This window comes from Mytilus galloprovincialis, chromosome 4 (genome assembly GCF_965363235.1).
Source record: "Mytilus galloprovincialis chromosome 4, xbMytGall1.hap1.1, whole genome shotgun sequence".
Classification (NCBI taxonomy): domain Eukaryota; kingdom Metazoa; phylum Mollusca; class Bivalvia; order Mytilida; family Mytilidae; genus Mytilus; species Mytilus galloprovincialis.
In genome coordinates, this window is record NC_134841.1 from 3642434 (window position 1) to 3667024 (window position 24591).

Genomic DNA, 24591 nt, shown 5'->3' on the forward strand with positions numbered 1-24591 from the left:
TAAAAAAGGGGGGGGGGCGAGCATCTTTTATTGTTCAATCACTAAGAAAAGTGAAATAGTGAAATAATAATTCGCTTTTATTGGATCGCTTTGTTAAAATACGTTAAGAAACATCTCTGATGAATTATTCACTTGCAAATGAATAATTCGCCAGCATTGAATACGTATTCATGTGAATCTCATGTTACCCCTCAGTTGTGTTAAGCATGAAGAAGGTGTGTTCAGCTAAGGAAATTAAGAGAATGTCAACATTGACATTCAAAACAGATGATTTTTACTTCCACGGTTTTAACATCGCACTTCCGCTGTGTGGTTACCGAAGTTCTGGTGAGATGTTACATGTATGTGGTCACTGCATACGGAAAAGCTGTCGCATAAAATAATGGAAAGACATGTATTTGAAGGCAGTGCATTTCTGATGATTTTGATAAAATAAAGAAAAGTCTATGTACAAATGTGATTTATAGTAAAATTTAGACTTTTAATAATATAATACATATTATTTTTTTTAATTTAAAGTATAGTATGAGTCTAAGGCGTTGGTTATTGGTACGTGGATACTGTTGTACTGTACCGTATTTGTTGCAGTTCATGTTAATGCTACCCTTTTTATGTTTTATTAGAACATATACATGCTTTTATTTGCATTAATGTTTTAAACTTGAACTGATTTCTTTTCAATTCCTTATTTTTAATAGATGTTGATCTAATATAATGTTACATGCGCATAATTTCAAATATCAAAGAAATAAATCTGCAAAAAATCATATACATAAAGTGTATAAAAATTTTACGCGCATTTTTTTTCCTTTGATTGATTATATACATTAATATATAAAACAAAGAGATATATATCACAATAACCCGTCCGTCATTAATTTTCAGTACACTTTGATTAAATTTCTTGTCTGAAATAAATTATTTAAGTCGAAACCATCTTAAAATACACCTGTGAAATGCACATCTGTCAATATCTTGTCAAAAACGTCAATAAGAAATGTTCTACTGAGGCGGTTTGTTTAAGTTGGCGATAAATTAGGTATGTGACACGAATTTTCGTTACGATATTTAATTATTTTCTAAAGAACGAGCTGTGTTCTGATATAAGTCAAAATGTGAAGAATTCTCAAAGAAATTTTGCCAATTATAGAGACGACAGAATGCCTCTCAAGGATTACGGATAAAGAGAAATCACCCTCAAGGATTACGGATAAAGAGAAATTACCATATAATTTGATCATAAAGTAAGTACCAGATACTGGCCATAGTTACCATGATTTCAACTTTCGGAGCATACCAAAGTCATGCTCTTTCTAGGCATGCATGGACACATAATGCTTGAAGTGCGTCAATATTACTCGGGAACACAAATATTATGTTCTTTTCAATTTCGTAAAATCACAAAACTGAGATTTTGGATGAAGCTCATGGTTTACAAGTTTATTTATTTTTTTAAATTTAATATTATTCTATCTTATTTGAATAATATTTGTGTTTCCCCCCTTTTTTGTTATACATATGTACCGTTTTTCATTAAATAGAAAGACAAAAAACAAGTATACAATTAATGTTTTCCTCCACGAGGCTCTATATATACCTATTATAATATGATAATTAAAAACCAATTATTCAGTCAGAGAACAATTGAAGGTCTTCCCACACAAATTCATTGAAAACGAGAAAAGATTATATAATACAGTATGTCCAGTCTTCAATAATAGTTAATCAAAATCTGATTTTGAAAATCACTGTTTGAGGCACTTTTTTTTATTAATTAAGGGAGATAACAACCCACTTCCGATTAAATCAGTCACTTCCGGTTTAAAAAAAAAGCTTACTTTCCTCTGATTAAGTTTCTATATACTTTAAATAAAGGAAGTACATTGCTACTTCCGGTTTAAAAAGGTCACTTCTAGTTGTCATTTTAAGGTCATATGTCTATGAATTTAATGCAAAGATCCGAAGGCTTTATCGTGTATAAATTTATTATATGATTCTACAGCAAAGGTCAAAATGAAGAATGTCATTTTTACCTGTGACCTTGAAATAAATGTCAATGTCATTAAGCAAGGACCTCAAATCAAATTACCTCTCCACTATGTAAGGGAAATGTGTTATATCCAAATTTGCCTTTTTTAGAGGGGAGGAAACTCCTATCAAATGTCAATGCACCCTTTTAACCAACATATGTATGTTACGACATGTCGCAAATATCAGTTAAGTAAACATATTTTTTCGATATCTTACAAAGTTTCTGAAAAGAGGCAATATTCAGCCTAAAAAACAAATTTGAATCTAACTTTTACCTTTGACCTAGACCCCATTTTCTATTTGATGGTCAATGGACCTCAATTCACATGCCGCTAGGTTTCTATCCCTTATGGTCTACCTTTTACAATAACATTTCACTTATTTTAAATACAGTAAGGGAAATAACTCTCATATGGAATCTCCGGACCGCTTTGTTCAAAATTATTGTTATAAGATCCTGAGGATATAACGAGTAAATTGGTGAAATATTTTTGTCGTAATCTGATATGGTTGATAAGGAGATGCGCACACAAGAAAAGCAGAGAGATAACTCTTACAATATAATGTAATGATACGTATACTTTACAGTACAAATAACGCACCACATTTGACCATATAAAGTTGCTTCATAGTTTCTTGTTTTTGCTAGAAATTTTTAAAGATCTATTTTGGTAAAAACATAGCCTTCAAATTAATACACTGTGACAGTTTTCATAGCAATATTTCCTTTAAGTGGCAAAAATTGTGTTTTCAATCGTAAAGTAAAAAATCAAAAGACTAAGATATAGATATATAAGCAAATTTCAAATTGATCATACGAATAGAAATCGATTAGGGAACTGAAGATCAAAGATTTGCAGTCTAGCACTTTAAAATAAAAGTACTATACAATACAAATTTATACTTGTAAGAAAATACTTGTGGTGGTGCAAGCCATGGTTAATGTTCGTTAATATATTTGTTTGTTTAATGTCAATATATGGAATTTTTGCGTCTGTCATACAAGTGAGAGGTTTAGCTAGATATAAAACCAGATTTAAACCACCATTTTCTACATAAGAAAATGCCTGTACCTAGTCAGGAGTATGGCAGTTGTTGTCCATTTGTTTGATGTGTTTTATCATTTGATTTTGCCATTTGATAAGGGAGTTTCCTTTTTGAATTTTCCAAGGAGTTCAGTATTTTTGTGATTCTACTTTTTCTAATTGTTTAGTATGCTTTTTCAATGAAGGATTTTCCTTCATTTAATAAGTTTGTACGATGGCTATCTATCATATGATAATACTATTTTACTTGCATGAGATGTTATACCAATAACGTTTCCCTGTCTCATTGTTAAATTTTCACCTTTCAAAAAGTGTGCAGAATTCATCTTTGTTTCAAATAATGAAATACTTGACATGAGTAAAAATTTATCCTGTCCAGCTCTATAGAAAATTTCATATTATAACATTTCATTGTTTAAAAAAAAGTAATAACCAATCAAATCAGATTTCAAATCCAATTTTTAACTTTTCTGCGAGGGAATTGTCGAAGTGTTGCTGAATTTTTCGTTTTTTTTTTTTGTCTTGTTTTGTCTTTTTAATTAGAAATAGATTTGATAGCCATGTTGGTTTCTCCCTTCGTCATAGAAGACCATCGTTATTTCATGTAGAGGTAAATAGATATGACAGTTATCTGATGCATACACGACCACGGCCGACACTCGGCTAACCGAGAGATTGGTCGGTTAATCTATATTGAGTATGCGGCTATATCGGCGGTTGGTCTGTTAATCGGGTTGGCTAAAGTCTGTTAATCAGGTGTTATCGAGAAAATCATTGAGAGTTCAGCATGTTTCATTGTATAACTTTCTAAATATATTTTCATCATAAAAAGTATTCATGTCTAACAAAACAATTTAATGTACTGAATTCAGTGGTGTAATTATTATTTTTCTAGCTTCGATGTACGATCTATAAAATGAAAAGGCGGGTTACTCATCATTAAATTTATACACATTTTACACACATAAAATGTACACAAAATGACACATTGGTTAAATTTACTTGCATTCAATATTTTTAACATCGAAAAAAGAAAGGCATTATGTGTGTTAACCATAGTGATATCATTGTGTGAAAAATCTACACGAAAATCTGTATTTTGGTGACATAAATCAATCTTTATTTAAAACCTGGTCTGTTAATGGGTCGGATGTATAAAACCCGGTCTGTTAATTGGTCTGTTAAGAGTTATGAATGGCAATAAAAGTATAATTTTATTGCTATATGGGGTGTTATCGGATCAAATGAGTAGGCTCAAGACGAGCGGCTAAAATATACGAAAACAACACATGAGCAATGAAACATAACATATACGGAAACAACACATGAAATTGAAAATTGATAAAAATGGTTTCAAAAAGTGTAATATTAAAGTAATATTAATTTCATCCAATAATGATCGCATATATCATGTTGATTCTGTTTTATTGTCATGAATGACACAAATTTGTCATCTACATTGGTAACCAGTATATAAATCAGAGATAGTAACTAAACATCAGTAAGTAAAATATATTGGGATGACAAAATATGAAAAATAAAGAAAGAATAATGAGTAAGATAAATAAAATGTAGAAAAAAATGACATAACAATTTAAAGAATACAGAAATAAACAATACCCCCCAATCCGGACCCTCATGGTATAAAAAAGAATCTGGATGGAAACGCGGAATAAAGAATAATATATAAGGACAGTAGGTAGAAAGTGATACATTGCTAAAACCGAGAGAAAAATAATACTTGTTTAAGAATAGACACATGAAACACCGATGGGGCTGTTGAAAAAGTAACGGATTGCGATGTACTTATATTGGTGACAAATTCTAGAAGTTTACATGCGGACAACTATGGTGGCAGGTTAATGCCATTTTTCGTTTTAGCGCTTTATCGTTTTCGCCTTACATATTCTATATAACGAAAACGCGAAAACGTGAAACCAATTTCTCGTTTTCGACTTCGCGTTTTCGCGTTTTCGACTTCGCGATTTCACGTTTTCGCCCTATAGAATATGAAAGGCGAAATCGCGAAAACGTGAAATGGACTTCACCGGCCAACATAGACAACTGTATTTCTCCTCTGCACTTATGTAGAAAGGAACTAAACCGAATAAATGAATTGAAACTTAAAATAACCAAATGTAGCTGCATTCGCTCCTTTCCGTTTACTTCTTTAGAGTGATTTGTAAACAACATATGATTTAGAGTTTAACGGCCAGTGACAAATATCATGTTCATATGTGAACGAGAACACGTTATATGTACCCTGTGTTGTATAAGAAAGACACTTTCAGTCGGAATTGAGAACGTGCAACTTCGAACAGACACAAACATTAAGGCTGATTGAAAACGTCAATAAAAAGTTCATGCATATTCCAGAGGCCGATCCATATCACGCTATATTGCAGTGACACACCCTTCAATAAAATGCAAAGAAAGTCAAAATAAAAATGCTCTGTCTAGGATACTGGGCACCGTATTGTCATTTTTGTTTACTCAGGAACATCTCATTCTTAAATTTTTCAAGGGGAAAATATAAAGGTAGCAAAATTATTGTCGTGGCTAAATAACTCTTAACTGACACAATTTCAATTGTCCAACCCATTAACAGACTTTATTCCCATAATTTTCACTAAAACGTGGTATTATTCACGTTATTTTACAATTATGAAATATTTACTAATGTCAATTTATTTTTTAAAACCACAGTACTATTTTTTGTCCTAAAAAGGATATCTAAATTTGTTTGTTTCGCCTTTTATTAAAAACATTGCTATGCGTATAAGCATAAATACTACATACTTGCGCGACGCCTTTTAGTTTTACTGAAAACTGCGCAGACTAAGAAATGTTTTTACAAGTGCAAAATGTTCTATGATAGATATCATTTTGTCAGACACTTTTCTTTTTTTTATTTGGTTCTTATAACATGCCAAAAATCTGTATATTTAATAGAGTTTGACATTAAATTAAGCGTGTTACTCTTAACAGACGTATAACCAACCCGATTAACAGACCAATCGCCCATATAGCCGCATACTCAATATAGATTAACCGACCAATCTCTCGGTTAGCCGAGTGTCGGCCGTGACGACTGTACCTTTAATTCCAGCTAGATCTAAGAAATTAAATAGACATCTGATTAGTTTCAAATACTTAACATGATTCAATCAGCAAAACCTTGCCATATATCTCATCTTAACTTTTGAATAAAAAAATAAGAATAGTGTCACCTATAGGTTGAAACCAGAAATTTACATAATATCTATATACACACAAATAACAATTAATATCCAGCCAAAACATAACTTTTCACTGATCCTTCAAACCAAAATATGTACAATATTACATGAATCTCGAAAGGTTCATCTCAACCCCCAGATAACATAGCAACACCCCCTCCCCCCCCAAAAAAAAAGAGCACCACCACCACTACCGCCTTCCCCAAAAACATATAACTTGACTTAATGTAATTTAATCGGTCCTCGTCAATTGTCGTCTGCAAAAACTTGTGCTTTCTAATATTCTTATGTATTATTTTATTTCTCAAGTATAAGAAGAAGAAAATAACTCGCGTTTTCAAAATATTGTGATTATTTTGGTCCAATGACTTAATTCTTTAAAATCAAATTCCTGTATTTTTTTTATGTCATTGTAAAATGCCGACAAACCTAGATAAATTTAACTAATACATATATTATGTAAACTTTATGTAGTCACTACAATAATTGCACACTATTAATTAGGTCTGTTGATTTCTATGTGTAAACAACAGAGAGAGAGAGAAAAAAAAATTGACTGTGCTCATGTTATAAAAAAACATTTTTAAATTAAGAAAAAATAAACAAAATGATAGATTATAAATTCCTTCTCAAATGAGTGTAATTTTGACGAGAACTTAATGAAGAAACCCGAAAGATTTTTACATTGATTTGAAATTATAAATTTGATATGTTACAGGGACATTTTAACATGCATTCATAGAAATACTACATTTATTATAATAGGAAGTGTATAACTGTAGCTTAGATCAGATTGTTCTAGTATAACATGTATAACATAACCGTACATTTTGTACAACAAGCAGATTCTATATTAAGCGTAGACTAACAGATGTATTTATATTTATAAATGGCTGTTACAGTTTACCTCCCACGTATACCCACGTGGATGTATCGTAACATAGGTACAATATACTAGATTATACCATTGTTTTTCTTGTTCTAGTCATTTTTGTGGCTCTGAATCGTGTGTTTCTCGGTGTTAGCCGTGTTAAATGCTGTTTAGAATAGATGGAGAGTTGTCTCATTGGCACTAATACCACATCTTCTTATATCTATGCAAACACTATTGAATAAAACCTAAATAGATAATATTCCAAATAATGATGTATAACTAGACAAATGAATGCATACGGAGTTGAGAAAAAAGTATAAAATCTCATAGATACCAGGATTAAATTTTGTATTTACGCTAGACGTGCATTTCGTCTACAAAAGACTCATCAGTGAACCTCAGATCAAAATAGTAATAAAGCCAAACAAGTACAAAGAAGAGCATTGACGATCCGAAATCCCAAGTACAGCTAAGGTAATCTATTCCTGAGGTAGAAAAGCCTTGGTATTTCAAAAATTCAGAAGTTTTGTAAACAGTTAATTTATAAATATGACAATATCAATGATAATTCATGTCGATCAGCACAGAATTGCTGACTACTGGGCTGGTGATACCCTTCGAGGAATTAAAACTCCACCAGCAGTAGCATCGACCCAGTGGTTGTAAATAAACTCATCATAGATACCAGGATTAATTTCTGTATAGACGCCAGACGCGCGTTTTGTCTACAAAACACTCATCAGTGACGCTCGAATCTAAAAAAGTTTAAAAGGCCAAATAAAGAATTGAAACGCCGACATCAGTGGCATAAAAGTGGCATACAGTTCTTCGAAATTAGGATCTTGTTGCATTATAATTAAGCCCATGACTTTTTCAAAACATGACGAATGAAATATTTTTAGCTTCAAGTCCGTTACTTACATATAAAGCTCCAAAATCATAAAAATTGAGGTGTTGATACATTTTCAATTTAATTTTACTACACCAACATTTATGTGTTTCTATTTTGCTAGGACAAAGACGGTAGTTAACAAAAACTAACGGGAAAATGAATGTACCTAAGAAAACCGGTCAATTTGCAAATGTTGGGGTTGAGAATTTAAAGGAGTAAACACATTTTTCTAGATGCTATTGAAATTATAAATTCATGCAATCTATAGATTCATTGAAAATTGTTAGCTTTATCTAACAGGTGGAACAAAACAGTCGCATACACGGCACACCTTAGACATGTGAACATATTCAACAAATCTATGAATGATCTTTATGGTATCTAGAATAAAGTTTGTGTTGTCTGTTAACTCCGAAAACATGGTCACCATTAATAGAAATAGAACATACTTGAGTAAAATGCAGTTTTTGAATTATATCTCAAAAACTAAAACGTTTTAGTAGATCAGACAAAGGTTAAATATTCATTAGGTCAAGGTCTACCTGCCCTGAAATTATGATCCAAATCGGCTATCTGGGTTTTAGGTTATTCTCCCTGAATAGATGATTTAAACGGAATTTTGCAGGTTGTTATTATCTTGAATATTATTGCAGATAAAGATAAACTGTAAACAGCAAAACTGTTCAGAAAAGTAAGATCTACAAATAAGTTTCATGTCCAAAATTGTCAATTTTTCACTTAAAGAGTTATTGCCCTTCAAATACAGTTTTTCCTAATTTATTCATCTAGTCGGCTTACTTTGAAAAAAATCTTCTGTGAAACTGCTGAATCACTTTCAGGAAAATTGAATGAGAGCATCTAATACAAAAATGTATATATTTGAAATTTTGTTTCCCTGTACGTCAAGAAATATAGACAATGTCACTCAAATTGAACATAGGGGTAAAATGCATTTTTTTAAAGAAAATATCACAGATGCAAACAACATTTTAATTGAGTTTTCAAGCCTCTCATTAATATATATATACAAACGCAGAATAATCATTGATGAAGATAAAAGCATAAAATTACAGGTGGGTGATTCATGTTCTTGAAAGACTCTTGTTTTCTGTTCCTTTACAATTAAAAAATTGAAAACAACACTTAAAAATTTCTTTCGTCCGAAGCGCTTTTCTGGATTTATTTTCATCAGGAACGCTCAAAGCCAAACATTTTAAATCCGTAGATGTATAAGTATCGAAACCGTTGAACACCTTTATGTCAAAAATAACAAAATTAAATAGCCAAATTTATCCAATGCCAACTTTGCCTGAGGGAGTTGAAACCTTAGTTTCTTAATAATTTCAAAATTTATAAACGGACAATTTTAGTAAAGTTTGTTAGATCATGTCAGTACCGAAGTACTGTTTACTGAGCTGATGATAGATACCCTAGGGGACTGATAGTCCACATACCTGTTCTCTTTTGTTTCTTGTAGTTTGTCCTGTCTATCAGTGTTATAACAAAACATCTGCACTCAAAAGACTTGCATGTTTATCAATTATATCTCTGATAACCTTATGTTGATTTAAATGATTAGGAAGAAATTGATGAAGACGAATAAAAATGTATTATAATTCCACACTAACAAGACCTTGGAAAATTTTGTCATAATCTGTGATAACATTTATTTTGTTTTACTAAACATGCATGGATTTACTGTAAGGAACATCATATGGAGACCTATTTTTTGGCATTGCACCCGGCCATACTTTTCTTGGACTGTTTATGAGTTTTTTTCACTAAATCTATTGGAGGTGTTCAAATTTAATCTTAAATATTTTAAATATTCAAATTCTAATCTAATCCAGGAGAAGGTTGGACGCTTGCAAACATGTTTATCACCAACACATTTTGTATGTGTCTGTTCCAAGTCAGGAGCTTATAACTCAGGGGTTGTAGTTGGTTACTGTCTGTCCCAAGTCAGGAGCTTATTACTCAGTGGTTGTAGTTGGTTGGTGCCTGTTCCAAGTCAGGAGCTTATAACTCAGTGGTTGTAGTTGGTTGGTGCCTGTCCCAAGTCAGGAGCTTAAAACTCAGTGTTTGTAGTTGGTTGGTGCCTGTCCCAAGTCAGGAGCTTATAACTCAGGGTTTGTAGTTTGTTACTGTCTGTCCCAAGTCAGGAGCTTATAACTCAGTGTTTGTTGTTGGTTGGTGCCTGTCCCAAGTCAGGAGCTTATAACTCAGTGATTGTAGTTGGTTGGTGCCTGTCCCAAGTCAGGAGCTTATAACTCAGTGGTTGTCTGTCCCAAGTCAGGAGCTTATAACTCAGTGGTTGTAGTTGGTTGCTGTCTGTCTCAAGTCAGGAGCTTATAACTCGGGGTTTGTAGTTGGTTACTGTCTGTCCCAAGTCAGGAGCTTATAACTCAGGGGTTGTAGTTGGTTGGTGCCTGTCCCAAGTCAGGAACTTATAACTCAGGGGTTGTAGTTGGTTGGTGCCTGTCCCAAGTCAGGAGCTTATGACTCAGGGGTTGTAGTTGGTTTGTGCCTGTCCTAAGTCAGGAGCTTATAACTCAGGGGTTGTTGTTGGTTGGTGCCTGTCCCAAGTCAGGAGCTTATAACTCAGTGTTTGTAGTTGGTTGGTGCCTGTCCCAAGTCAGGAGCTTATAACTCAGTGGTTGTAGTTGGTCGGTGCCTGTCCCAAGTCAGGTGCTTATAACTCAGTGGTTGTCTGTCCCAAGTCAGGAGCTTATAACTCAGTGGTTGTCTGTCCCAAGTCAGGAGCTTATTACTCAGTGGTTGTAGTTGGTTGGTGCCTGTCCCAAGTCAGGAGCTTATAACTCAGTGGTTGTAGTTGGTTGGTGCCTGTCCCAAGTCAGGAGCTTATAACTCAGGAGTTGTAGTTGGTTGGTGCCTGTCCCAAGTCAGGAGCTTATAACTCAGGGGTTGTATTTGGTTGCTGTCTGTCTCAAGTAAGGAGCTTATAACTCAGGGGTTGTAGTTGGTTGGTGCCTGTCCCAAGTCAGGAGCTTATAACTCAGTGTTTGTAGTTGGTTGGTGCCTGTCCAAAGTCAGGAGCTTATAACTCAGTGGTTGTAGTTGGTTGGTGCCTGTCCCAAGTCAGGAGCTCATAACTCAGGAGTTGTAGTTGGTTGGTGCCTGTCCCAAGTCAGGAGCTTATAACTCAGGGGTTGTAGTTGGTTGGTGCCTGTCCCAAGTCAGGAACTTATAACTCAGGGGTTGTAGTTGGTTGGTGCCTGTCTCAAGTCAGGAGCTTATAACTCAGGGGTTGTTGTTGGTTGCTGTCTGTCTCAAGTCAGGAGCTTATAACTCAGGGTTTGTAGTTAGTTGGTGCCTGTCCCAAGTCAGGAGCTTATAACTCAGGGGTTGTTGTTGGTTGGTGCCTGTTCCAAGTCAGGAGCTTATAACTCAGTGTTTGTAGTTGGTTGGTGCCTGTCCCAAGTCAGGAGCTTATAACTCAGTGGTTGTAGTTGGTTGGTGCTTTTCCCAAGTCAGGAGCTTATAACTCAGTGGTTGTAGTTGGTTGGTGCCTGTCCCAAGTCAGGAGCTTATGACTCAGGGGTTGTTGTTGGTTTGTGCCTGTCCTAAGTCAGGAGCTTATAACTCAGGGGTTGCTGTTGGTTGGTGCCTGTCCCAAGTCAGGAGCTTATAACTCAGTGTTTGTAGTTGGTTGGTGCCTGTCCCAAGTCAGGAGCTTATAACTCAGTGGTTGTAGTTGGTTGGTGCCTGTCCCAAGTCAGGAGCTTATAACTCAGTGGTTGTCTGTCCCAAGTCAGGAGCTTATAACTCAGTGGTTGTCTGTCCCAAGTCAGGAGCTTATAATTCAGTGGTTGTAGTTGGTTGGTGCCTGTCCCAAGTCAGGAGCTTATAACTCAGTGGTTGTAGTTGGTTGGTGCCTGTCCCAAGTCAGGAGCTTATAACTCAGGAGTTGTAGTTGGTTGGTGCCTGTCCCAAGTCAGGAGCTTATAACTCAGGGGTTGTATTTGGTTGCTGTCTGTCTCAAGTAAGGAGCGTATAACTCAGGGGTTGTAGTTGGTTGGTGCCTGTCCCAAGTCAGGAGCTTATAACTCAGTGTTTGTAGTTGGTTGGTGCCTGTCCAAAGTCAGGAGCTTATAACTCAGTGGTTGTAGTTGGTTGGTGCCTGTCCCAAGTCAGGAGCTTATAACTCAGGAGTTGTAGTTGGTTGGTGCCTGTCCCAAGTCAGGAGCTTATAACTCAGGGGTTGTATTTGGTTGCTGTCTGTCTCAAGTAAGGAGCTTATAACTCAGGGGTTGTAGTTGGTTGGTGCCTGTCCCAAGTCAGGAGCTTATAACTCAGTGTTTGTAGTTGGTTGGTGCCTGTTCCAAGTCAGGAGCTTATAACTCAGTGGTTGTCTGTCCTAAGTCAGGAGCTTATAATTCAGTGGTTGTAGTTGGTTGCTGTCTGTCTCTAGTCAGGAGCTTATAACTCAGTGTTTGTAGTTGGTTACTGTCTGTCCCAAGTCTGGAGCTTATAACTCAGGGGTTGTAGGTGGTTGATGCCTGCCCAAGTCAGGAGCTTATAACTCAGGGATTGTTGTTGGTTGGTGCCTGTCCCAAGTCAGGAGCTTATAACTCAGGGGTTGTAGTTGGTTGCTGTCTGTCTCAAGTCAGGAGCTTATAATTCAGGGGTTGTAGTTAGTTGGTGCCTGTCCCAAGTCAGGAGCTTATAACTCAGTGGTTGTAGTTGGTTGGTGCCTCTCCCAAGTCAGGAGCTTATAACTCAGTAGTTGTAGTTGGTTACGGTCTGTCTCAAGTCAGGAGCTTATAACTCAGGGGTTGTAGTTGGTTGGTGTCTGTCTAAAGTCTGGAGCTTATAACTCAGGGGTTGTTGTTGGTTGGTGTCTGTCCCAAGTCAGGAGCTTATAACTCAGGGGTTGTAGTTAGTTGGTGTCTGTCCCAAGTATGGAGCTTATAACTCAGTGTTTGTAGTTGGTTGGTGCCTGTCCCAAGTCAGGAGCTTATAACTCAGGGGTTGTAGTTGGTTGGTGCCTGTCCCAAGTCAGGAGCTTATAACTCAGGGTTTGTAGTTGGTTGGTGCCTGTCCCAAGTCAGGAGCTTATAACTCAGTGTTTGTAGTTGGTTGGTGCCTCTCCCAAGTCAGGAGCTTATAACTCAGTGTTTGTAGTTGGTTGGTGCCTCTCCCAAGTCAGGAGCTTATAACTCAGTGTTTGTAGTTGGTTGGTGCCTCTCCCAAGTCAGGAGCTTATAACTCAGTGTTTGTAGTTGGTTACTGTCTGTCTAATTTATTTTTCTTTTGTTGTTTTTTAAATAAATTAAGATGTTTGTTTTCTCTTTTAAATTGTTTCATTTTATCCTACCAGACTCTATAACAGCTTACCATATGGCATGGCATTTGCTTATTGCTGTCAGCCGTACCGTGTTCTTTAGTTTTTTACATTATTATCATATGGTATCTAATGGATATTTGTCCCATTAGCAATCATACCGCATTCCCTTATTTTAAAGTATATGAACAGTCGAGTATTTTAATTTAGTCGAGTTTTTTAATTTACTGTGCTAAAAGTACGATTCTGCTGAAATTTTTTCAGCATTTTCCCAATGCCGAAAGCTCAGGCCGAAAGCTTCGTTGTTATTAACACAAAAGGTTAAACAGCTTAAAGTGATATATAATAGATAAGAGCTTTTAAGATTAAGTTTTTGAAGCAAAATGAATAATTTTATTTCTTGAATTCAAATATTTAAAATTAATATGATGTGAACATAATAAAATGTAATATAATTGAAAAATTTCTTTTGAAAAAAAGGTCTTTTGAATAACATTTACAACATCAATCAAGTATGAAAGCCTGTCAGATATAAGTAAAACCATGGTTGAATTATTTCCCACAGTAGCTTTGAGGCTTAAGATTCTTTGCATTTGTAGGAAGTACTTTTAAAAATACCAAAACGTTTAAATTGATTATCTTCCCGTGACTGATATTTAGTTGTGGGCAACAACTAGTTTCAGGAAGATGCATGTGTCTCATACAATATGAAATGGATATAAGTCGAATATCCCCTCGGCTTATGTTGCTGTGCATAGTTAATCCTACCAATTGTGTCATAGAAATTGGTCATATTTGACAATGCTTGATAACGACAATGACATTTTTGTGAAACAAATTTGATATCTCAGATGACATTTCTGCACTAACGTGACCTGACTTAGATATAGTAACCTTTAGTTTTCACTTCATCTATTTATTTTATTTCAGTCTGCTTTAAATAACTTGCTTTGTCATCATTATGAAGCAATCTTGATTTTTTATATAGCAATAGACCAATCATTGTTTTAAACCACATCTTCAAAATTGATGTATTTTCAATTTTTAAATTTTTTAAAAAACTGCAAGTCTGTACTTTTTACAGGTGGAAAGACGCACCACAGGTAAAAAGAGACATACAAGCCATTAACTTCTATATTATATAGATACTGACAAGAAATAAATAATTCTTTGTTAAAACAATGAAATTTTTTGACATAAATACTGAATGGGGGGTTATTAATGTGTGTCTTGTATCCATTCATAACATAACCTCTACGACTTCAAAAATAAACACACAGACGGGAAATGTTAACTTGAACATTAAATAAAAATGTCAGAAGGTCTTTTGTTTTCTTCAGTTTGCAAAGGTGATCGACTTAATTTTAATTTAGCCTCACTCTTTCTATCTTATGTCCGTTACGTTTGGACTTTTAAAATACCTCAAGGGATCATTTTTTGACAATTCTGTCATTGTTATATTATGTTTGTAATATTACGATATCCTCAATTTCATTTTCAATTCATTTATTTAAAGACCAAAACCACATATAGTTAATCAACACTTATATATTTGCATAGTTAAGCATTGATTTTATCTTTATCTTTTTTAATGTCAAAATGTTAATTTAGTGGTGTTTTCCTATAAAATACCCTTGAAAAATGTAATGTTGTGATCTACTTCTAGGACCAACAACATGGCGAACTACCAAAGATTACTGCTCCTGCTATTAAGCTGTGTGTATGGTATTTCCTACTGCTCTCACCAGGGATGGTGGAGAAAACATCACGGATGGTGGAAGAAACCCAACTGTAACTGTTCAGATCACAATCATTCCGATCATTCAACAACAGAACCTAAACCAATGAGTGAAGTTGTTAGAACTATGTTTCCAGGATTGTTAATTAATTCCAATGATCTTACAAAGTTACCAGTGATTAAACCTGAGGGTACCCGAAGAACTCATGAAACAAGTTATGTTGGAAATATTGTTCCAAATAGCAAAACTGTGTTAGATTCTTGTTGCCAAACGTAAGTCATTCAATAATTTTCTACAAAAAAATGGTTGCTGTCAGTTTTAAAAGCTGTAAAGAGCTTATGTTTCACTGTATTGCATACTTTTATTTGAACTGATTTTAATTGAATTTGCAATATGCATAAAATTATTTGCATATGTTTAACTTTTTTTAACGCTGGAAGTATGTTTAAATCGGGATAACATTAAACCTGCAACGATATGTACAAGTAGAATTTACTACCATGCAATTCGTTTAATGGCGAGATTGCAATATATTAATCCCAACTGCATAAATTGTATAAACTTGAAAGAACGTTATTAATATATGTATAGTTGCGATAATATATTATATCAATTACAAACGCATAAATCGTTTCTGATATAACTATATTAATATATGTATATATTCGTGTAAAAAATGTGAAAACCTATCAAAGTACACTTTGCATATTTTAAAAATGTACAGTTAACAATTACCTTGTATTACAATACCTTGTATCAATGACTGTACGATATTTGACGTTTTATTCCAATGTACCGGCCTAAATGGAGACAATGGGCGCTATTATCGATAAACACCTACTATATCCAAATTTGATAATTTGATACATATTTCCAAATATATATATAGAAAAAAATTGATGTGGAATTTGAGCAATGTTCATGGGTACATGGTATGTCCATGTTAAACTTGTTTGTAATTGGAATATTTCGCCTTCCAAATGAAATCGGAATTAACGACAGTGGTTTTATTTTGATTTGTAAGATATTAGATTACTATAAATATTCACTGCATTTACTAACCCATAATTCATGTGTAAGAAAGTTTTGGTTGAATAAATATTTAAGCAGCGTTTGTCAAAAGTGGTAACCGAAAGTAAATTTTCCTTTTTTCTTTCTTAGAATGAATATGGAGTTGTTATTAGCCTTTTTATGATATTTATGTATTTTTACTTCTCTCTCTGGTTTATTGAAAATTGATATTCACATTGGTCATGGTAAAGATGTTCTCCTGCCTAACGAGCAATATTAACGAATGCTTTATTTTAATATCAGGTGTCTGCCTTGTATTTCTACTTAGACACCAGAAGTTCATTATTGATATCTGTATCAATAATGATTTATCATCTTTAAGGTCTTTGCTGCAGTCTTCTATAAAAGTCTTCTTAGTCAAATGTTGTTAAGTGTTTCATGGTGCAATAATTAATTTTACATTATTCAATACAATAACGACCGATCGAGGAAGCACACTGACAGTTTAACTATAATTTTCTAAAAGTCGGGAATATGACATTTCTTGTCCATTCGTTTTTGATGCGTTATGTTATTTGATTTTGCCATGTGATTATGGACTTTCCGAATTAATTTTCCTCTGAGTTCAGTATTTTTGTGATTTTATTTTTTACTGCTGTTTTTTCTCGAAAAACAGTATCATGAGTATACTGCATTTGTTTTTGGTGTAATTAATTTGTTGGTATGCTGAGTCATTGATATCTACTCTTATCCACATGGCAATAAATGTTGCTGTTAATTTCCCCCTCATATACCTCTCCTTTAGTAACAAAATATATTTGTAAAAATACACTATACAAATTCTTTCAATCATACACGTAGTTCCCTACCTAAGTATAAAAACATATTGAAGATACAATTTGACATGAACCTTGAACCACACCAACAGCTGTAAGTTTTCACAGCTTTTAGTTGTGTGTTACAAATCACAACCGTTTTATGTTTAAAATAGTGTGTTGTTTTTTTTTTACATTTATAGGGAATTTGCATATGAAGTTATAAACACAACTGTATCCAACAATAGAAATTTAAAAGTCGTCCATTTTGAAAATGCCTTCCAGTTTGTTCCTACTGGAAAATGTCCGTAAGTATACTAATACTGACATATAACTGGTGTATCTTATTTTGATTCAGTTACGACTGTATGTTAAATTATCCATCATGGCATAGTTTCTGAGTTTAAAAAAAAGAGAAACACGCACTTTATTTAAAGTTTTTGAAGTTGTTTGGTAGTAAAAGCACAAAAGTAGTTTTGAATAGATACACATGTGGGTTATTGGTGAGTGAAAAATAAACTCATCACAACCAAAACCACACAGATGTCAGCCAAAACCATCTAGATGTCGAAAGTAAAATAACAAAAATACCGAACTCTGAGGAAAATTCTAAACGGAAGTCTTGAAGCAAATGCCAAAACAAAAAGCTTAAACGCACCAAATGAATGAAAAACAACTGTCATATATAAAGGCAACAGTAGTATACCGCTGTTCAAAACTCATAAATCCATGGACAAAAAACAAAATCGGGGTAACAAACTAAAACCGAGGGAAACGCATTAAATATAAGAGGAGAACAACGACACAACTTGGTACATACATGCTCTTATGTAGAAGTTGGTGGATTAAACCTGGTTTTATAACCAGCCAAACCTCTTACTTGTTTGACAGTTGCATCAAATTCCAATATATTGACAACGTTGTGTGGGCAGAACAAACAGACATAATACTATTAGGTAAACATGTGAAAACAGCCGTCACCATTGTGTTATAATCACTATAAAACAAGCAAACACGCCAACAAAGATAAACATACAGGCATATAGACAAAGCACATTAGCAAAAAGTAATAATTTACAAAGACAAATAAAAGACTACTTTAACACGTAAGTAAGATGAAAACAGCGTCAGTACCAAGAAAATATACCTCAAGACCGTCGTGTATTATTATATGAAGTTGATGTGGAATATTTATCAACAAGGTCTTGGAATCTTCCGATTATGTTTTTTAGAAAAAGGACGAGACGTTCTTTGACATACCCCTGGTTCTTCAATTGTCTGCTCGGACACTGATGACGTTTTACAACGTCCGAGTAGCAGCTGCAAGTTCTTGAATACAACTACCGAATGAGTTGGAAAATACACTGTCTGAACAGTAGTCAGATTTATATATAATATGCAAATCTATAAACTGTTCAGGGTTTAAATAAAACAAACAAACAAAAAAATGTTTGCCACTTATAAAAAAATGTCAACGTATGGGAACGACCTTTTAACTTCAAAAGAGGGTGGGGTGTATGGTTGTTGCATAAAAAAATAGTATATCGTACCAAAGAAGACTCGTAAAAGGTACTTCAAACTACAAAACCATAATGCCGTCTTGAACTACTATGTATTGGTGGATGGACAACTTCACAACAAAAGTAAAGGATAACACCATTCCTGGCACGAACTGTACAGAGTTTTGATGACGAAATACTATTTAAATATTTTATGATCGGGTTGTCGGGATTAGCTGACAATACTTACCAAAGGTACCAGGCTTATAATTTAATAAGCCAGACGCGCGTTTCGTGTTCATTAGACTCATCAGTCACACTCAGATAAAAATAGTAATAAAGCAAAACAAATACAAAGTTGAAGAGCATTGACATCTAAACTTCCTAAAAGTGCCAAATACGGCTAAAGTAATATATGCCTAGGATAATTAAATCCTTAGTATTTCAAAAAATATCATACTTTTGTAAACAGAAAATTTGGCAAAATAAAGAATTCATTAAAAAGAATTCACATTATTTAAGTATGTGCCTGTCCCAAGTCAGGAGCCTGTAATTCAGTGGTTGTCGTTTGTTTATGTGTTACATATTTGTTTTTCGTTCATTTTTTTTTAATAAAAAAGGCCGTTAGTTTTCTCGTTTGAATTGTTTTACATTGTCTTATCGGGGCCTTTTATAGCTGACTATGCGGTAGGGGCTCTGCCCATTGTTGAAGGTCGTACGGTGACCTACAGTTGTTAATGTCTGTGTCATTTTTGTCTCTTGTGGACATTTGTCTCATTGGCAATCATACCACATCTTCTTTTTTATATGAACTACTTAATTCATAATATAGCGTACAAACAAAAAAAAAACTATCCGGGTTGTCATAAAATTACTTTGAAACGGATTTTACGAAATCTTCGGAGTTTAAAGTATTTTTAACTTTCTAGCTTTACACAGATTGCTTTTAAGCTTTTATCTGCATGAAAATATTGATTTTGTTTAATTTCAGAGAAAATGCAACGTGTGGTAGAAATACATGTGTACAGATGTATCGTCACCAATGGTTACTGATTTGGGATGACCATTTACCACATTATCCTCCAGTAACATTCGCTGCCGTTGAAGTACCCTCCCACTGTGAATGTGTTAATGTCGGTACATGAATCCATTATTTATATTCTTTCTCTGAAAAGATAACGGACATTAACACATTCAAATCTTTAAAATGTGTAAATTTCATTCTAGATATAGTCTAGTCATATTTTTGATAAATCGGTTTTATTCTGTATGGAAACATAGGTCGGCATGCCTATGCAAATGTCACTGGGTTGTTTTACAGTTAGAGAATACATGATTAATTTAAAGTGTCAATATTGTATGAGTATGATTGAGTAAAATGTTTGAATGGTATGTGTTATAGTGTATAGTGTAAATGAACTTAACCTTGTGAAAGTCTTGTTTGATATATGTATTTACTGTATGATAAATGAACGTTTGAAATATTTGTAAATTGATGTGATCCCTGTGAAATAAATTATTGTTATGAAAAGTGCGTCAGTTATATCAGTCAAGTAACACAGTACGTGAGTTGGAATGATACCTTCTGGTGTATTTATTTTTTATAATCAAAATGGTTGTATCGATAAGTAGGCCTACTAAAATGTAAAATAACAAAAATACCGAACTCCTAGGAAAGTTCAAAACGGAAAGTCTGTTATCAAATGGCAAAATCAAAGGCTCAAACACATCAAACGAATGGATAACAACTGGCATATTCCAGACTTGGTAAAGGCATTTTCTTGTGTAGAGAATGATGGATTAAGCCTGGTTTAATAGCTAGCTAAATCTGTCACTTGTAATTAGTCGTATCAAATTCCATTATATTGACTACGATGTGTGAATCAAACAAACAGACATGATAAGTATACATGTCAAAAATAGAGGTATAGCAGTCAACATTGTGTTACTATCTTAATCTCTTTTAAAACAAACAAATATGTAACAAAGAAACACAAAACACATAACCAACATAAACTGAAATCCGCTTGTGTATAGTCAGCTGAGAACCAGCTTTATCACAAAAAATTAAAAAAAAACAAGAATACAAAATTTTCAAAAGCACAATGACACAATGACGGGCTATCCAAGTACAGAGTCACATCGTATGTAAACAGTAAATTCACAAAAATTCTGAACTCCGAGGAAAATTCAAAACAAAAAGTCCCTAATCAAATGTCAAAATCAAAAGCTCAAACACATCAACCGAATGGATAATAACTTATTATGTCATATTCTTGACTTGGTAAAGGCATTTTCTTATGTAGAAAATAGTGGATTGAACCCTGTTTTATAGCTAGCTTAACCTCTCACTTGTATGATAGTCGCACCAAATTCCATTATATTGACAACGATAATAATAGGTAAAAATGTCAATAATACATAAAAAAAAACAACATACAAACATGTAACAAATAAGCTCAAAATAACATACAGACCCAGCATATTAGTAAAAATGAAGATAAGAACACACAAATTTACCATGGTACAATTACACAATGACGGGATGTATAAGTACAGAGCCACGTCATATATGTAACGAAGAAACATAAAAAAAAAGCATATAGACAAAGGACATAGCAAAAATGAAAGACGAGCAAAACACAATTATTCGAAGTAACACCAAATGACACATAGACAAAGCACATTAGCAAAATGAAGGACAAGAATACGAGAATATTATAAACAATAATGACATAATGTAAATGTACCACAAGCATGTAAATTCCAATAAAAACAAACAAATATTTTTTAAAAAATGCACAAAAGGGATATATCAAATGTAACAACGTCATTCGTTGCTTTCTTTCTTTTTATTTTTTTATGTATGTTAAATCCATCAAATAACACTTGAAAGGTTTTGAGCACTTGGACCGAGTCAGATCAACCTCGCTCTAACGTTGAATCGCGCGTATGACGTCAGTATATAAACGTCACACAGGTAGAGATATAAAATACAGTTGTTCAAAGTATGAAAATAATATAGATTATCATATACTTAGACTAAATAACATATAAATTTTACCGTATGATAATAGCATTAAATTGACGTAAATTCCATATTTTTCGAATTGGTGCTTAGCGGGCTGATATGAAAAGTTTATCACATGCTTCGATTGTTATCACATGCCTTTCCGTAACGTTATCACATGGCATTCCGGTAATACTCGGCCAATTCCGGAAAATACACCTTAATGTTACGTTTTCAGTGAAAAACATTACAAAGTAGTGTACAAAATAATTTTTTGAATACTGGAAAGTATATTGTTTAAAATAATAAAAAAAAAAAAAAAAAAAAAAAAAAAAAAAATTTAATAAATGCATTTTTTAAGTTTTTCTGAAACATAATTTAGAAAGTTTCTTTAAAAAGTTGACTTTTCCAAACAATGATCATTATGTATATTGTTGACTTATTTTTTTGTCGATTCGTCCATATTTATATGTTTTTTTGTCTTTCTCTCTCTCTATTGAGGCATATAATAGAAAGATTTCAGATTGAATGTATCAAATTTTGGGTCCGACGGCCGTGAACTCATGTTTTTACTCTTTAAACTTCGGGAACCACGTAAAAGGATCAATATATAAATCTGTTATTTTTCTCTACTGTTGAAGCATATGATAAAAAGATCATAACATGTCATTTTTCATATCGCATGTATTATCAGCCCTCGGTCAATATCAGCCCTCGAGCCATGCGGCTCTTGGGCTGATATTGAACCTAGGGCTGATAATACATGCGATATGAAAAATGCCATGTAATAATCTGATACTATATAGCTATATATCTTTAGGCATATCCTCTGCAGAATATAAATAGAAGTTTTTTTCATTCTTGCTGCTTGTCTATAGTTTAATTGTGTATTTCTCCTTAAAAAGCCACGTCATTATGTATAAAAGAAACACAACAGGGCATATAGGCAAATCATTAGCAAAAAACATGAAAAAGCATATAGACAAAGCACGTAAGAAAAATGAAAGACAGAAATCAAGTATTTACGTGAACGAATCGTTTTAGACATAAACGCCTCACTGGTTATACGTTAAATTTTATTTGTATAAATCTCAAAAATTGAATCTGCAGATATGTAAAAAAAAATGTTGGAGTTACTAATTCGTTCGACCAAAGTCAATTGACGAATATCTGGACCGATCTGTCAACTCATACTTCGAAGTTGATGATAATGATTGAAAATTCCTTGCATGATATTCTACTTAAGGACCTACATTCAATACAAAAACAGAATTATACACTTTAATGATAAACAGGAAGTAAAGAATATATATGTAACACTCCCAAACGTGTCCTTCCCCTCAAACGTGTCCGATTTCCCCAAACGTGTCTATTCTCCCCAAACGTGTCCATAATATTCAATATTCCCCAAACGTGTCCGATTTTAGAACCCCCAAACGTGCCCGATACTATTGTTATTCGCCCAAACGTGTCCACTTTTAAACGCCCGAACGTCTGGCGTCTTTTAGCGCTAATACATGTCCTAAACGCGACATCAATAACGTTCACGGCAGTTCTATGATGGGGGACATAGTTGATGAAGTGGTAATTGATTAGCATTAACTTGTTCAATGCCGGTTGTTAATGATTATCATTACTGAAAATTGAATATGTAACATATGCATTAACTTTTGACTTAATTTGCTTATTGTCCAGTTGCAAGTATTTCATGCTCATTTAAAGCGAACATACAAATAATTCTGGTACAGTTCAATTAATCGTTTACTATGTAAATTATTTTATACTAATAAACTCCGATGATGCCTTTTATATTAATCAGAATATCGCACGGTGGTCGAATTGACCTTCCCTCTTTTTTTAACAGTTCTAATTTTTAATAAATTTTAGGATACGAGCGTCACTAAAGACACACGAACAAGAGAAATAACGTCCAGTGCCAAATATTTCATTCGTTATTTGAACGATATCATATTAACGATATATACTGTAGATAGGTTATATTATCAAACCGGGAATTTATTATTGGGCATTAATTTTTACGGTTATTTGGGATGACCACTAATCTAAAGAAAAATATATGCGAGTAAAGACCGATTTGTTTATGACTTCAGTAAGAAACTACTTCAATGTCTGTTATGTAATATAGAGGCCGTTTCAAATAAAAGTTGCACAAATTAAAAAAAAATGATGCCTTCCAAAATACAACGTATGGCACATTAGATAGAGTGAAATGCTACAAACATTTTAATGCGCATAGAAAAAGAATTTAAATAATTTTTTTTTATCTTTTAATGAAATAGTAAAAGATCGTAAAATGAGTATACAATGATAATAATAATAATAATAAAAAAAAAACACACAAATAACCTACGTTTTATAATATGAACACGAATGATAGTTCCAGTAAAATAAAAAGCTTGGTATGGACACGTTTGGGGGATTGGACACGATTGGGGGTTTATTAAAAAATGTACACGTTTGAGCGTTTATACAAAATTTATGACACGCTTTGGCGCCCTTTGACAATTAGACATGTTTTTGCAGTTCAGTGACGTCGATGTGGACACGTTTGGGGGAATCGGACACGTTTGGGGGAAAGGACACGTTTCTGAGTGTTACATATATAAAAAAGAAGATGTGGTATGATTGCAAATGAGACAACTGTTCACAAGAGACCAAAATAAAAGTTAACAGTAACCTTTAACTTTACTTTCCGCTATATAGATCTATCCTAACGATTTTGAGATAAATGATACAACAGATATATACACCTGGAAAAAAGTATTGCAACACCAAATTGAAATTGAATTAAAAAAAACACTCATTATTTTTTTGTGATATAATTTGGTAAAATAGAACTAGTTAAACATTATTTAAGTATCACCTGAGTTTAATCAATAAATATCGACTCGATAAGTTTTTATCTGCACATGCAGCTACTGTACCCGTAAACAGCAAAAAAGATGTTTTGATCCTCATTGTTTTCAGCACTTTAAATAACCAAGTTTTTAAAATTATGTGATTGACACCTTATAATGGGTCCTTGACAACTCTTAACTGCAGCAAGATGGCAGATTATCAGCATAAGAGAAGCAGGGCAGTCGCTGTAACAACTGCACGCATTGTTGGT

At 33.7% G+C, this 24591-nt stretch overlaps 1 protein-coding gene across 1 annotated transcript; it reads left to right on the forward strand.

Annotated features, from left to right (window-relative positions):
- The first annotated feature begins 1006 nt into the window (after window positions 1–1006).
- LOC143070460 (uncharacterized) lies at window positions 1007–19954 on the forward strand. Its single transcript, XM_076244744.1, has 4 exons — window positions 1007–1244; window positions 15054–15398; window positions 17156–17260; window positions 19443–19954. Exons 2-4 carry the CDS (start codon window positions 15064–15066, stop codon window positions 19594–19596), a joined length of 594 nt encoding a protein of 197 aa, XP_076100859.1. The 5' UTR covers window positions 1007–1244; window positions 15054–15063; the 3' UTR covers window positions 19597–19954.
- Window positions 19955–24591: the final 4637 nt, after the last annotated feature.

Coding starts and splice junctions, on each gene's coding strand:
- LOC143070460 (XM_076244744.1), top strand. CDS start 15,064: ATGGCGAACTACCAAAGATTACTGCTCCTGCTATTAAGCTGTGTGTAT. Junction 15,399..17,155: donor TTAGATTCTTGTTGCCAAAC/GTAAGTCATTCA, acceptor TTACATTTATAG/GGAATTTGCATATGAAGTTA. Junction 17,261..19,442: donor GTTCCTACTGGAAAATGTCC/GTAAGTATACTA, acceptor GTTTAATTTCAG/AGAAAATGCAACGTGTGGTA.